The sequence below is a fragment of the Cnephaeus nilssonii genome, assembly GCF_951640355.1.
Source record: "Cnephaeus nilssonii genome assembly, chromosome: 11".
Classification (NCBI taxonomy): Eukaryota; Metazoa; Chordata; class Mammalia; order Chiroptera; family Vespertilionidae; genus Cnephaeus; species Cnephaeus nilssonii.
In genome coordinates, this window is record NC_137082.1 from 6,114,628 (window position 1) to 6,129,067 (window position 14,440).

Here is a 14,440-nt window from a genome sequence, read left to right on the forward strand (position 1 = left end):
GCTCGCCTCTCCCCGCCCCGCCCTCCCTTTCCCCAGAGAGCAGGGTCGCACGCAGCCATCCTTGCTTCGGGCCCTGCTTCTGGGGACCCTCACTCTGCTCTGCTCCCTCCAGCCTCAGGTCTACGCCCCACCAAGGCCCACGGACCGCCTGGCCGTGCCCCCCTTCGCCCAGCGGGACCGCATCCACCGCTTCCAGCCCACCTACCCCTACCTGCAGCATGAGATCGACCTGCCGCCCACCATCTCGCTGTCGGACGGGGAGGAGCCGCCGCCCTACCAGGGCCCCTGCACCCTCCAGCTGCGGGACCCCGAGCAGCAGCTGGAGCTCAACCGCGAGTCGGTGCGCGCACCCCCAAACAGGACCATCTTCGACAGCGACCTGATGGACAGCGCCATGCTGGGCGGCCCCTGTCCCCCCAGCAGCAACTCGGGCATCAGCGCCACGTGCTACGGGGGCGGCGGGCGCATGGAGGGGCCGCCCCCCACCTACAGCGAGGTCATCGGGCACTACCCCGGGTCCGCCGCCTTCCAGCATCAGCAGAGCAGCGGGCCGGCCTCCCTGCTGGAGGGGGCCCGGCTCCACCCCGCGCACCTCGTGGCCCTGGAGAGCGCCGCCGCCTGGAGCCAAGAGGACAAACAGAAGGGACACCCTCTCTAGGGTGCGGCCGGCGGCCAGGGCAGTGGTGGGTGAAAAGGCAAACACTCCGCACTTCGAAGAGGAGAGAGGAGGCCAGGGCGGACCCGCGCGTCGCCGTCCCCTCCCTCTCCCTGTGTATAAATAGTCACATGTCTGTCTGGTCCGGATGCACAAGCTAAGAAAGCTTGCAAAACAACAAACACACACGCAGAAACGATGTTTCTTTGTTGAGCCCTGTCTTGAAGGCAAAAGAGAAGAAACAATTCTGCCCTAGTTTTTTCTGTTGCTAGTCGAGCTTCGTGAAGGCTTCCTTTCGTTTGTTTATGACGATTTCACTTAACTTTAAAAACATATTTGCACAAAACCTTTGTTTAAAGATCTGCAATATTATATATAAAAATATATATAAAGTAAGAGAAACTGTATGTATGAGGGCAGGAGTATTTTTGTATTAGAAGAGTCCTATTAAAACACACACCGGCTGCTCTCTGAGTGAGAAGGGGCAGGCAGGGGCCACTCGGAGTGCCAGCTCAGAGCGTGTGTCTGACCTTGTAAAGAAGCAATGACAAAGCAGGGGTTTAGAGTTATTTATATAAATGTTGAGCTTTTGCACTATTTTTTAATATAAATATGTCAGTGCTTGTTTGACGGAAACTTTTATCACGTTTGTCGAGACTCTTAAGGGAGAGATGCCGAGCTCGGCGGCGGCGGGCAGAGGGGCTCTGCCTGAGCGGAGAGGCTGGGACGGCGCGGCCGCAGCGGGCGCCGTGCTGGGGTAGGCTCTTCCCTCCTTACACATTCCCGCCCGAAGGGGACACGCTTTCTCCTCGGGGTCAGAGCAGCCTTTGAATCGCATGAAATAGAGGCACCGAGTTCCAGGCGGTGGCTTTGCTTCCCCAAATGAAATAAACTGTTACTGAAGGAATTTAAGTTTTCCCTCCTATTTTTTTTTTTTTTTTTAATCATGAAGGTCCCCATAGGCAGGGGCGAAGGTGCTGCTATTGACACGCCAAGGGGTGTAGACGGCTTGTTGTGCAGAATTCGATGGTGGCTCCAGAACTGGTCGGTTACGGTCAGTGCAGTCCACGGGCTACAGGAACGGCCCAGCGTCTTAGGGCTGGGCCTCGTCCCTGTCTCGCTCTCCACGTATGATTCCCACTTCCTGGGCCTAGCACAGAAGACCAGAGATGAAGAAGCGACACTCCCAGGACGTGCAGAAGGACCGTCCGCCTCTGCACCCCGCGCTTAGGCTTTAGGCCAGGGTTGGGGACGTCCTCTAAGACCCGGGAAATCGTTGGGTCTGGCCCTGCCAAGGCATTAGGGTGAGGGCGTTACATGTCTGACCGTGCACAGCAGGCTGGTTTCTAAGGTGGTAATTGTGGATGGCCCGCGAGTGAAAACAGCTTCCCCACCCCTGCTTGGAAGCGGGTCCTCTGCCTTCTCTCCGTCCCCATTCCTCCTGGGAACAGTCCTGTTCCCTGTGTGTCTTTCCCTGTGTTCCCATCAGCATCTTCCTCAGACACGACTCCTGTTTACCGGGGTTTTACCGAGTAGATTTGGGTGTGGGGAGACCCCTCGTGGGTGTGCGTGGGCACACGTGTGTGCGTGGGCAGAGATGAATGGCAGGAAGTGGAGTGGGGTCCCTTGGCATCTGCCGAGGACGGTGGCTGGAGCTGGAGCCCTGTCTCCCGGTGAGGACTCGCTAATCTCCATGAGGGGTGACCCCCCCCCCCCGTCAGCCGGAAGAGCAGCCCCCCGTCCCCCACCCCACGGAGGTGTCCTCATTTTGGCAGAATGCCAACTAGCCGACTGACGTAAGAGAAAGATATGAGGCAATAACTATTGTTTTTAAGCAACTATTTTATTACTTGAAAAATGAAAACCTGGGAACAGTTTTGCAGTTCTGACCATTTGAACTCTGTTTATATACAAATTTTACAAACAGGCGAGCACCAGGCACGGCCGCCGCGTCCTCGGCCAGCCTGGCAGAGGTGTCCGCCTCACAGCACCTGCCCCTCCGTGGGTCTTCAGCCTGAAGCTTGCTGCCCTCAAAGAGGGTTCTTTTCAAAGGCCGAGCAGAGACGCCCCTGCCATCTGTGCTGACAGGACAGGGACAATTTGTAGGGGACGGTTTTAAAGGTACGTTTCCGGGGAGTCTCCCTAGTGCCTTACTGAGGGAACACTGGGCTCCGGTCGCCCGGCGGCATTCCGGGGGTGCCTGGCTCGCCCGGGCCCGCCTCCCGCTCCTGGCCCGCAAAGGGCTGCTGCTTCTCAAACCCCCCTTTGCCCTCCCCCGTCCCAGCCCACCTGCCCTCCCCCCTGCACTCCTCCCTGGGCCAGGCGACCCCTCCTGCCCCAGCCTCCCTGGCCGAGTACTGTGCTTACCGCCCCCCTGGGTGGAAACCTGGAAGTGGGCCTGACAAAAGCCAGTGCGCAGCGCCCCCAGGTCCTCTGAACCTCGGTGCCCGTGGCGTGGTCCGATCTGCTGTACTTGCGGAGTTAGGAGGAGTTAGGAGGAAGCCGGGCGGCCGACCTCAGCCCGTTGGAGGGCAGAGCTGGCTCCTCTGATCAGCCCCAGTCGGTGCTGCAGGCCAGGTCGCCGTGCGGCCTGTCCCTGGGCTCCTGCCCGGCCGGTGACAGCTGGGGCGTGCATCTCGAGAACAGTGGTGTGTTTCCAGAAAGTGGCGCCGTAGCTAAGCTCTGGGTTTCTCTGGACCCCAGAGCTGGGGTGCGGGGGGCACGATTTCCTCTAGGTGTCGACTGTCAGGCTGTTACCTTTGAAAAGCCTTTGCGCACCCCTCAGGAGGCCCCCTGTCGCCAGTAGAGCGTTGGGGGGTCTTTAGAAGTGGCTGGTTGGAGGGGGACCAGGTTGGGCTCAGAAAAGGCGGTGGAGCTCAGCTGTCTGTAATGCTCATTGTTTTCCTGCTGGTCAGTCATCACATCCCCTGCACCCCGGTCCAGGCACACGGACTTAGCAAAGTCCACCGTGAGCCGTCCATGTACCCTCAAAGCCCAGTGTCTGCGCACAGAGCTGAGAGTGACCGCTTCCCCGAGCAGCGAGCGCTGAATCCGTCCCTGTCTTGTCTGTCCTGTCTGTGAATTCTGCGTTTCAGAGATTCCTCTTTTCCACATGTAACGCAAAGCTTCCAGGTCCGTAGAGCATCCCAATGACAAGGGAAGAATTGTTGTCCTCCGGAACCTGTGCTTCAGGTGTTGCTGTAACTGTGGGGCTGCGAAGGCCGCGCTCCCTTGCCGCCTGGTCCGCGGTGATGTGCGGATGGCGGCGCCCACTGGTGTCCTTGGCGCCGGAACTGCGCGCCTTTGCCGCCCTGTGTCCCGACTTCGTTAAACTGCAAACTGTCCGTGTCACTCGGACTGGACCGGGCTCGCGCCGCTGCTGCGGTGGTAGCCTGTGTTTTCGATGCCCGTCCACGGGCCCGATGAAATTGCTTGTTGTTATCAATAATCGTTAGTGGGGAGGAGGACATTCTGAAGAGCTGCAATACTTACACAATAAATTTTACAATCTTTGGAATGAGGCTGGTTTATTTCTTTGGTCGTTCCCCTGCCCCCACCGCCCTCGGCAACCACCCCCGGGCCCCACGGAGCTGCCGGGAGACCTTGGCCAATTCCTTCCTCCCCTGCGTGAGGGCAGGGAGCCCCGTGCAAACTCGAGCTCGGGTGGGTGGTTTTAACCAGAGAGGTGGTGTTTGGGTTAAAGGAATTTCCAAAACATTACCTACCTTTCCTCCTTGGAAAATTTTTAAATCACCAAAGCATGACAAAAGCTCTGATAAGGTCTGCGAGAAAAACTGTCTGAGTAGGGTTCTTCTAGAAGTAAACCGAGGCGTGCCCCTGTCTGAAGGGATGTGTCACGGCTGTCTCCCAGGGAGACCAGGGAGTCGGGAAGTGGATCACAGAACCCCAAAAGGGATCTCGGGTCTGAGGGGGGCACCCACAGTGCCCACGACAGAAACTTGTTTATTTCTCTCAAGTCTACGTGTTGTTTTCAATCCGCCTAAACAGCGTCCATGACCCGAGAGATGACCAGTTTGGTCTCAGCCCCAAGGCTTCCTAAGCTTCTGGGCCACAGGCTTACAAAGCTGCCCCACCGTGTGGGGACGGAACTCAGCACGCGTGCGCTACCTGCTGCCTGCCTCTGGTGTACGAAAACCTCAGATCGCAAAGACTTGGGGGGGAACCTAAAGAGCTCACTTATGCTTCCGTGCTAGGGGCAGGGCAGGCATCGCAGCGCTGTGCCCCAGCGGGGCTCTGGAGCCCCAGTGCCTCCCTTGCTGACCCTCAGCCACCTCATCTGTAGAATGGGCTGATGGCGGTACCTGTGAGCTGGTTGCGCTTGGTGTCTGAAAGGGTGCCTGCCGCATGCAAATGTGAGCCGCTTTTATTAATAACGGGCTCCCGGGATGGGTTTCCGGTAACCCAGTGCCCCTGGAGCTTCTGGGCCGGTGTGTAGGTCCTGGGCTGAGCTCACGGGCAGCACCTCCCTGGGGAGTCAGGATACAAGAGCCTTTCCTGTCGGGAGGGGAGCCTTGGGTCCCAATGGGAAGGAGACCCCCCCACACACACACTTTTGAGAACAGCCCAAGCAGTATAGCCGTGTCCGTCCAGAACAGTGGTCGGCAAACTGCGGCTCACAAGCCACATGCGGCTCTTTGGCCCCTTGAGTGTGGCTCTAACACAAAATACCACGGCCTGGGCGAGTCTATTTTGAAGAAGTGGCGTTAGAAGAAGTTTAAGTTTAAAAAATGTGGCTCTCAAAAGAAATTTCAATCGTTGTACTGTTGATATTTGGCTCTGTTGACTAATGAGTTTGCCGACCACTGGTCCAGAATAATGGCTGAACTCGGAACAGCTGATGTTTTGGGAGCTTCTATTAGATTGCAAGCATGATGCTAAGTCATGGCAGAAGGTGGCTGCTCGTTGGGGCGCTGAGGAGGTCCTGGGGGTACCAGTGCATCAGGCCCAACCCCAGACCTCAAAGAACTCACCTGGGACCACAGCACAACCCTGAGAGGGCGAGAGGGGGCTGTCAGAAGCAAGAGGGAGGTTGCCGAAGGCGGCATTATTGTGCCCAGAGGCATGAGGAAGAAAAGGAGGGAGAGGCTGAGCCAGGCGGCTGCGTGAACACACAGGACGCCGGGGGCTCGGCAGGGCAGCGCTGACCCGCAAAGCGGGGCCCTGGAGGGGAGGCTGAGCCTCACTGCACAGCGACCAGGGAGGGCGGTGGGTGAGGCCTGTATGGAGGGGGCACCGAGAACATGGTTAGGAACGTCACACAGGCCATCGGAACGCGGCCGGGAAAACGGCCGAAGCCTGCCCTCAGAGCCGGTCCGACGAGCTGGTCCCCACGCCAGCGCCCGGCCCACGTCAGCTGTGACCGTCTGGATCCCATTGTCGGCAGATTTCCGGTGGAGGCTGTCCCGTGGCCTCCATTCTCTGGTGGTGAAGAAAAGTTGTTGGTTTTTAGTTTGTCCACTTGTTTCTTCTTGTGAGAGTAAGAGTGATGACCGAGGCTGTTTGCACCTCAAACCGGAAACAGCAGTTCCCTGTACAAATGAAAGTTCTCTTTTTTTAGACGGTGAGCTAGATTTACATCCTATGAAATTCACCGTTAACACCCAGTGGGCTTAGTATAGGCACAAAGTTGTGCCTCCATCCCCAGGATCGAATTCCAGGACGTCCGCGTCATCCCCAGTGAAACTTCGCTCCATTCCAGTCCTTCCCCAGCACCGGGCAGCCACAGTCTACTTCCTGTTTCCGTGGGTTTGCCTACTTCGAACATTTTGTATGAGCAGAGTCATGCAGTATGTGATCTTTTTCTTATATTGTGTGTCTGGCTGCTTTTCCTTAGCCTAATGTTTTCCAAGGCTCATTCATGTTGTCGCGGGCATCACTACACCTTTCGGTTGAGTACCATTCCATTGTATGGGTGGATTATTACAGTTGTTTATCCATTGCTCAGTTGATGAACATTGGGGTAGTCTCCACGTTGGGCTAGTCTGAGGAATGCTGCCCTGAATACTCATGTACAAGTTTCTGGGCAGACATATGTTTTCACTTCTCATCCTCGGAGAGGAACTAGCCGGTTGGGTCACATGGTAGTTTTATATTTAACTTTTTGAAGGTCTGCCAAACTTTTTCCTCATCAGCGGCACCAATTCACATCCTACCGGCATGTATGAGGCCCCAATTCCCACATCCTCACCAGCACTTGCTCTTTCCCTTTCTTAAAATGATTATGTTTAAGGCCATCCTGGTGGGTGTGAGGTGGCATCTCATGGTGGTTTTGACCTGCATTTCCCTGAGGATGAATGATGGCGGGCATGTTTGCACCTACTTATTGAACGTTTGCATTTCTGCTTCAGGGAAACGTCCATGCAAACTCTTTGCCCATTTTTTAAATTGATCCTAGAGAGAGGAAGAGGGAGAGAGAGGGAGAGAGAGAGAGAGAGAGAGAGAGAGAGAGAGAGAGAGAGAGAGAGAGGAGAGAGAGAGAGAGAGAGAGATGAGAGAGAAACATTGATCAGTTGCCTCGTGTACCCTATGTGCCCCAACAGGGGTGACGCTCCAACCAACTGAGCCACAGCAGGGCCCTTTGCCCATTTTCTACTTGGGTGACTTGCCTTTTATTGTTGAATTGTAATATGTCTGTATTCTGGATCCTAGATCCCTACTAGATATAGAAAACGCTTCCATTCTTTGTGTTTTCTTTTGCACGATAGTTTTTAATTTTCATGAATTACTTATTTATTTATTGGTTTCTTGGTGTTATATCGAAGAAACCATTGCCCAAACCCTGATTTTTATGCAGATTTACACCTGTTTCCTCTAAGAGGTTTCTAGGGTTAGCTCTTCTATTTAGGTCTTCGATCTATTTTGAGTTAATTCTTGCACTTGGCATAAGGTAGGAGTGCAAATCCTTTCTTTTGCACATGGGTGTCCAGTTTTCCTTGCATCATCTGTTGAAGACTCTTCTTTGCTCTGTTCAGTTGTCTCAGCATCCTTGTCAAAAATCAACCCACCACAACGGTATGGGTTTATTTCTGGGCTCTCGATTCGATTTCACTGAGCTGTGTCTCGCCTTACGTCAGCTCTACCCAGTCCTTGTTATGGTAACTTTGCAGGAACTTTCACGAATCCTCCAATTCTGTTCTCATATTTCAAGATCGTTTTGCATATCTCGGGATTCTTATGAATTTGAGGATTGGCTTTTCAGGTTTTGCACAACAGCCAGCCGGGGTATCAATAAGGATGACCTTGGATCTGTAGAGGTCAGTTTGGGGACTATGGCTGCCTTCAGGAGATTAAGTCTTCCAACTCATGAGTGCAGGAGGCCTTTCCACTTATGTAGAATTTATTCAACTTCCTTTCGGTGATGGTCTTGAACGCTTGGTGGTGGGGTTTTTTGCTAAATTTATTTCTAAGTAATTTGTTCTTTTTGATTCTTTGGTTGCAGGGCCCAGATGCGGCAGGGGCCAGATATGGCAGGGATCTCCATTTTCCATGTCCAGCACGGAAAGAGAGATGAATGAACCGGTTCTAAGTGGAGGCGGCCAGGGATTGAGAAATAATAGAAATAAAGAGAGCAAGACGCAGAAATAGATTTATAAAGCTGGGAGCCAGGTGGGACGCCATCCTCTCTGATGGAGAGGCAGCAACGACGACGACCCCATGCAGCGCGTTTATTTTTACACCCCCAAATACCAGGAGGTATCACCAAAACTTAGGATCAGAGGAGCTTATTTGCATTCTTAAGTAGGCCCGAGCATTCCAAGTGCTTGACTGGATTTACATATCTAGACCCGCCCCTGCCGACACCTGGGCTGATAAGAAGGCCAAGCCGATTACACTGTCCGCCATCTTGGGGAAATGTGTATCCGAGACGCGGCTCTGCCAGTTGTCTCGGACTCAGCTGACAACAATTTAAAGAAATGTCCATGTGCCTTCCCAGGCGGCCCTCTACATTTTGTAAATGGAATTTTTTTTCCAACTTTTACTTTGAATCTTTCACTACTAGTCTGTAAGAATGCAGTTGATTTTTATATAATGACTAGAGGCCTAGTGCACGAAATTCGTGCACTGGGGATGGGGGGTGTCCCTCAGCCCAGCCTGCACCCTCTCCAATCTGGGACCCCTCGGGGGATGTCTGACTGCCCGTTTGTCGGACATCCCTCTCACAATCCGGGACTGCTGGCTCCTAACCACTCGCCTGCCTGTCTGCCTGATTGCCCCTAACCACTCCCCTGCCAGCCTGATTAACACCTAACTGCTCCCCTGCCAGCCCGATCACTCCCAACTGCCCTCCCCTGCTGGCCTGATGGCCCCCAATTGCCCTCCCCTTCTGGCCTGGTCTCCCCCAACTTCCCTCCCCTGCTGGTCTGGTTCCCCCCAACTGCTCTCCCCTGCAGGCCTGGTCCCCCCAACTGCCCTCCCCTGCCAGCCTTATCTCTCCCCTAACTGTCCTCCTCTGCTGGCCTGATTGCCCCCAACTGCCCTCTTCTGCTAGCCTCATCTTGCCCCCAACTGCCCTTCCCTGTTAGCCTAATCACTCCTAACTGCCTCTGCCTGCCTGATCACCCCTAACTGCCCTCCCCTGCTGGCCTGATCTCATTCCCAACTGCCCTCCCCTGCAGGCCTGTTCTTGCCCCCAACTTCCCTCCTCTGCCAGCCAATTTGGTTCTGATTGGTCGGTTTCTATGCCAGTCAGCGTCAAAAGCTTCGCCTCTTAAGGAGCCATTGACTCCTAACAGTTGACCCAGGTTTGGTTCTGATTGGTCGGTTTCTATGCCAGTCAGCGTCTCTGGGCCTATCAACGGGGCCTGATCAGAAAGGCGGGGCTGATCAGCAGCCCCAGTGGAGGCCTGGAGAGAAATGGAGGCACAGATGCTGACCAGGCCTGGAGCTAAAGAAAGAGGCAAGTGCTGATCAACAGATCAGACCCTGCTTCTCTCTTCAGGCCTCTCTCTGGGCCTGATTCGCAGTACCCTCAGCAGTCAGTGCTGGGTCACCATGCCTGCAGTCACCATGCCACGGCAACCCAGTGCTGACTGCAGGACTGACTTCCAGTTGGTCCAGCCTCCCGGTCATTGCGAACCCAGGGTTTTTATATATTAGGAATTTGTAACCTGCAACCCTGATGAACATGTTTACTAGGTCTGAATTGTTGACTTTCGTAACTGAAAAGCAACAGGCCAGAGCTGGGCTAGATCACACACCACCAGGTACAGATAGATGTGCACATGCAACGTTATGAAGGTGTCTGTCCCCCACCATCAAGCTTCTCTTCTGTCTACTGGTTCTCCTTTCAAGCAGATTCTCCTGTCCTGGTGGCGTCTTCTCCCCGGTTTGTTTCTGATCGCTCTAAATCAAACGAGAAGAAATTGGTTTCCAATTCTTCCACCGAAAGTCCCAGAATTAAATCCCATTGGCTTGGCTTAGATCACATGCCCATCCCTGAACTGAGCCACAAGAAGCCAGTGCTCTGATTGGCCAGGTTTGGGTCACATGCCCTGTCCTGGAAGTGGGGTCAGCTCCCTTCCATCCACATGGATTGAGAAGGGAGAGAGGTGATTCTCAAAAGGAAAATTGGGAGTCCTGGTCGGGTAGCTCAGTTGGTTAGAGTGTCATCTTCATATGCCAAGGTTGTGGGTTCAATCTCTGGTAAGGGCACATACAAAATCAACCAATGAATGCATGAATAAGTGGAATAACAAACCAATGTTTCTCTCCCTCACCCCTCCGCCGCTCCCCCTCTCTCCCTTCCTCTGACCCTCTAAAATCAATTAATAAAAAAGGAAAATTGGGGTGATTTTACCAGAAGAAGGAGGTCGGGTGCTAGGTAGCTAAAAACAGCAGATGCCACCCAGCTGGCATGGTCAGTGGTTGAGTGTTGACCTATGACCCAGGTTCCGGTTCGATTCCTGGTCAGGGCTCATGCCTGGGTTGTGGGCTCAATCCCTAGTAGGGGGCATGCAGGAGGCAGCTGATCGATGATTCTCATCATTGATGTTTCTACCTCTCGCTTCCTCTCTGAAATCAATAAAAATAGATCTTAAAAATAAAAGCAGCAGAGGCCATTACACTGGACAAGTGAATGCGTTAATGCTGAAAAAGAAGCTGTTTATAAACACGGCAACTCTGGCACTGCGCTACCGAGCTGTCTCCTTTGCACCGGGGGCGGGGGAGGCAGCAGCGCCTGCACCAGCCCTGCGAGTTGGTTCTGAGTTGATATTTGTTGAAATTACTTCAGCATGTGTGTCTGGCTTCCTGTCGCGGGCACCGACGGCACGTTCGGAGCGAGGAGAATGTGCGAGCCAGCAAGGGAGGCAGAACACACAGGGCGTCTGCCAAGCGGCTCGCGTTTCCTTTCGCACTCTGTACAGTTGTCCCAAAGAAAAAGCGCTGCTTCTAAAAATAAAACAAAATATTATAAAAAGCTTCACAATCAGACGCTTTGGAACAAATGATGGGTTTAAATGTGCAAATACATTTCGAAAACAAATGCCCATCTGTGTGTGCACATGTGTGTCTGTGTGCGTGTCTGTGAGCGTGTCTGTGTGCGTGTGTGCGTGTGCACACGTGCCTGCTGGGACCCTGTGCCCCTCCCCTACATTTCCTCCCACACCCCCTCCACCAGCTCCCCTCCCGCCCCTCTGTGCTCCCTCCTTGCCTTGACTGGTAGCCCTGCGGGCTGAGGCTGAAATCCTGGTGTTCAGCTTATTAAAAGGCTTTCACTGAGCTCGGAATAATTAAATTTGTCTTTAAAAGCATCTAACTTGATTGAGTGAACAAGTTCAAAACCGGATTGTTTTAGATCCATGGTGCTCGGCTTCTCCTGCCTGCTCTTCACAGGGGTGGCCAGCGGAGCCACCAAGCATGGGAGCCATTTGGCTGGCGCTGTGGTGGTCTGATCCAGAGTCAAATCCTGCCCCTCTGAAACCCCCTCCCGCACTCACCCCGGCCACAGCCCCGGGGGCTCCTCCTCTTATGATGTGTCTCCCCATTTCCTTCTTTTTCCCTTCTGGGCGTGGCGGTCTTAGCACCTCTGTCTTCCAGATGTTTGAGCTGCAAAATACAGGGGCGGGGGAGCATCGCAAATTCGGAATTCATACGTATTTAACTAAAAGCCTAGAAAACCTAACATGTCAAGTTCACTAATTGTTCCATTTAATCATCATTAAAAATTGCATCACACTTTGAGAGAATTCCCGAGACTCCTGGACACTCGGTGAAGAATTGGTGGCCAATTGTAATTAAATGAATTTCTTGTAGGCAAATAATTCTGGAAGTGAAATTATTTTTAGAAATCATTGATTATAACAATAGAAGTTAGATGTGAATCAGTCCAGTGTATTTGTTGGGCTTTCTGAAAAGAGTTGGTGGGAGAGGAGGGGCCCGAGCCGCCCAGGGCTGGCCACACCCCTCTCCCTCGCCCACCTCCAGCCCCAGGACACCTTTCCAAATCCCCGTCTCCCCTTGGGTGAAAATCCTCCAGTCCCCCTTCCTTGGCCCTTGGGAAAAATCTCAGGTTACTACCACGGCTAATTCCCGGCCCTGCCCAGCTCCCTAACTCAGTACCACCTGCCTGTCCACCTGCCTATCCATCGCTGCTGAGAGCTGGGGATGGGAGGACCCGGGACTCAACCTGAACCACCTGTCAGTCCCTGGACCGGGCAATGTGGCCTCCTCTGCAGCCAGAGTGGGAAGCGGAACCGGGAACCAGTGAGGGGGTCTTTCTCCTGCTCCCCGCTCCCTGGGCAGGCCCCAACGTGTGGCCTGGGGTTAAGAAGGCACAAGAAGCCATTTGGTGAATGACGGGCTGAATAAATGGGACTGCTCTGTCACCAGAGAGAGGACCAGCTGGAGATCCTATGATGATGATTAACCAGCTCCTGTTTAATGAGCACATGCTACGTGCTCAGTGCTCTGCTAGCACCTTCAGCCATGACCTCATTGAACAACAACCCCACAACTGAGGCTCAGATGAGTAGTGGCTTGCTCCAGACACAGAGCTGAAAGGTGGGGGTGCCAGGACCAGAGCCCCAGGTTTGCCTGCCTCTGGGGACATGGGTGACCAAGCTCTGTCTTGAAGGGCCGCGAACAGAGCCTTCGACGCAGCAGCTTTGCTTGGTCTAGGTTTCTCTCCCTCCTCCTCTCCCTCCTGGGACCTTGTGCAGTCCTCTCTGGCCACCTCCAGTTCTCTGACCTTTGCCCTTGACCAAAGACTTGTCACTTCCACATTGGTGCCTTCTGATCCCGGAGACGAATGCGCGGGGGAAATGCGAAGATAACACCCAGGCTGCCTGGGAGAAAGGAGACTGGGTTTCGACAGCACAATGTGCGGTAAAAATATCTCTCTTCACAAAGAGCGCGAGGGAGAAATCTAAAGACTCGAGATCAGTAACGTGTCATTATCATCTGGTTTGGGCGGAGAGTTCTTAACAGTTTCTAGAAAAAACAAGCCATAGAAAATGAGTCTGCTTTTCGGGGCAAAAGGAGGTTTGGGATCCAGCAGTCAGTGGTGCCATCTGGGATTGCCTGTGGCCTCTCAGGCCCTTCCCAGGGGGGCCAGGCGACACCCGTGTCCCTGTCTCCCGTCCTCTCCCCTTTTGCCTTCCACCCTGGGCGGCAGGCTCTGCGAGCGTGGAAACTGCCCTGGAACTCGGACCTATCAATAAACAGGCCCCACGAATGGCCACACCTAGAGGCACAGAGGAGGTACCGTGGCCCCTTCCACGGAGGAACGCCTGAGCCTCTCAATGGAAGGGACAGCTAGGTCTCCTCCAATATCTGTTGTCCCATATTTTTAAGTACCAGAAGCCCCCATTTTAGCTGGGAGCATTGCGGCCCAGAATAAAGACCGTTGCCCCCCAGCCTCCCTTGCCGGGACATGAGATGAGTGGGATGTCAGGGGAATGTGTTTGCAGCTTGCAAGTGTTCTTAAAAGGGAGATACATGCCCTTCTCCCCCTTCCTTCTTCCTGCTGGAAGGAATGCAGATGTGATGGCTGGAGCTGAAGCAGCCATTCTAGAACTCAAGGCCAATCTTGGAATGGAGGCCACAAATGGCAGAGCAACAAGATAGAAGGGGCCTGGGTCCTAACCTCATGATGTGCCACACCAAACCTGGACCACCTGCCAGACTGAGGAGAAAAAAAAGAAAGAAGCATCTGGATGGCGGAAGCCATTGATATTTGGGTTAAAGACAATCTTTAAAGTCAAAATTACCTTGAAAATCCCTTAAACTGAGAAGAGAAATAAAAGATAATCATTTGGATTATTTAACAGTGAGAATCCCACTCAGTGTGGCGAGACGCTCACAGCGGCTCATGGCTCCCTGAATTCTGGACGTGCTGAGCCACGCGAGGGAAGTTGGAACCCACCCATGTTCAATTGTTTTTCTTTCTCTTTCTCTCTCACTTTTTTTTTCTTTTGCCTAGTGCCCACGGTTACATGGTAGAGAGGCATCCAGCACATTTTCTAACTTGTGAGAACCTACCGAGTATCATACAGACATGCTTCTTCTTCTTTGTTATCTCTGTTTTACAGTTGAAGAAACTAAGACTCAGAGCAGTCCTGACCCCCCATGAGAGGCAGGGCCTGCCCTGGAGAAGAAGGCAAGACAGAATCCCCGCCCAGGCGGCACCTCCCAGGCGCCTGGCCTTTCCCGCACGGTGGCTCCTGCCGCAGGTTCCGGGGACCACTCAGAGAGCAGGGCGGAGGCCACGCGTGGCTTCAGGACGGGACAGTGGGGGCAGGAAGGGCCCTCCAAACACTGCCCGAT

At 53.8% G+C, this 14,440-nt stretch overlaps 1 protein-coding gene across 1 annotated transcript in view; it reads left to right on the forward strand.

The window, feature by feature from the left end:
• PMEPA1 (prostate transmembrane protein, androgen induced 1) overlaps window positions 1-4,248 on the forward strand; it is a 53,500-nt gene extending 49,252 nt beyond the window's left edge. The window contains exon 4 of the mRNA XM_079785175.1: window positions 113-4,248. Within this exon, the coding sequence (XP_079641301.1) occupies window positions 113-658 (546 nt within the window). The 3' untranslated portion in view covers window positions 659-4,248. The remainder of the gene's footprint in view (window positions 1-112) is intronic.
• Window positions 4,249-14,440: the final 10,192 nt, after the last annotated feature.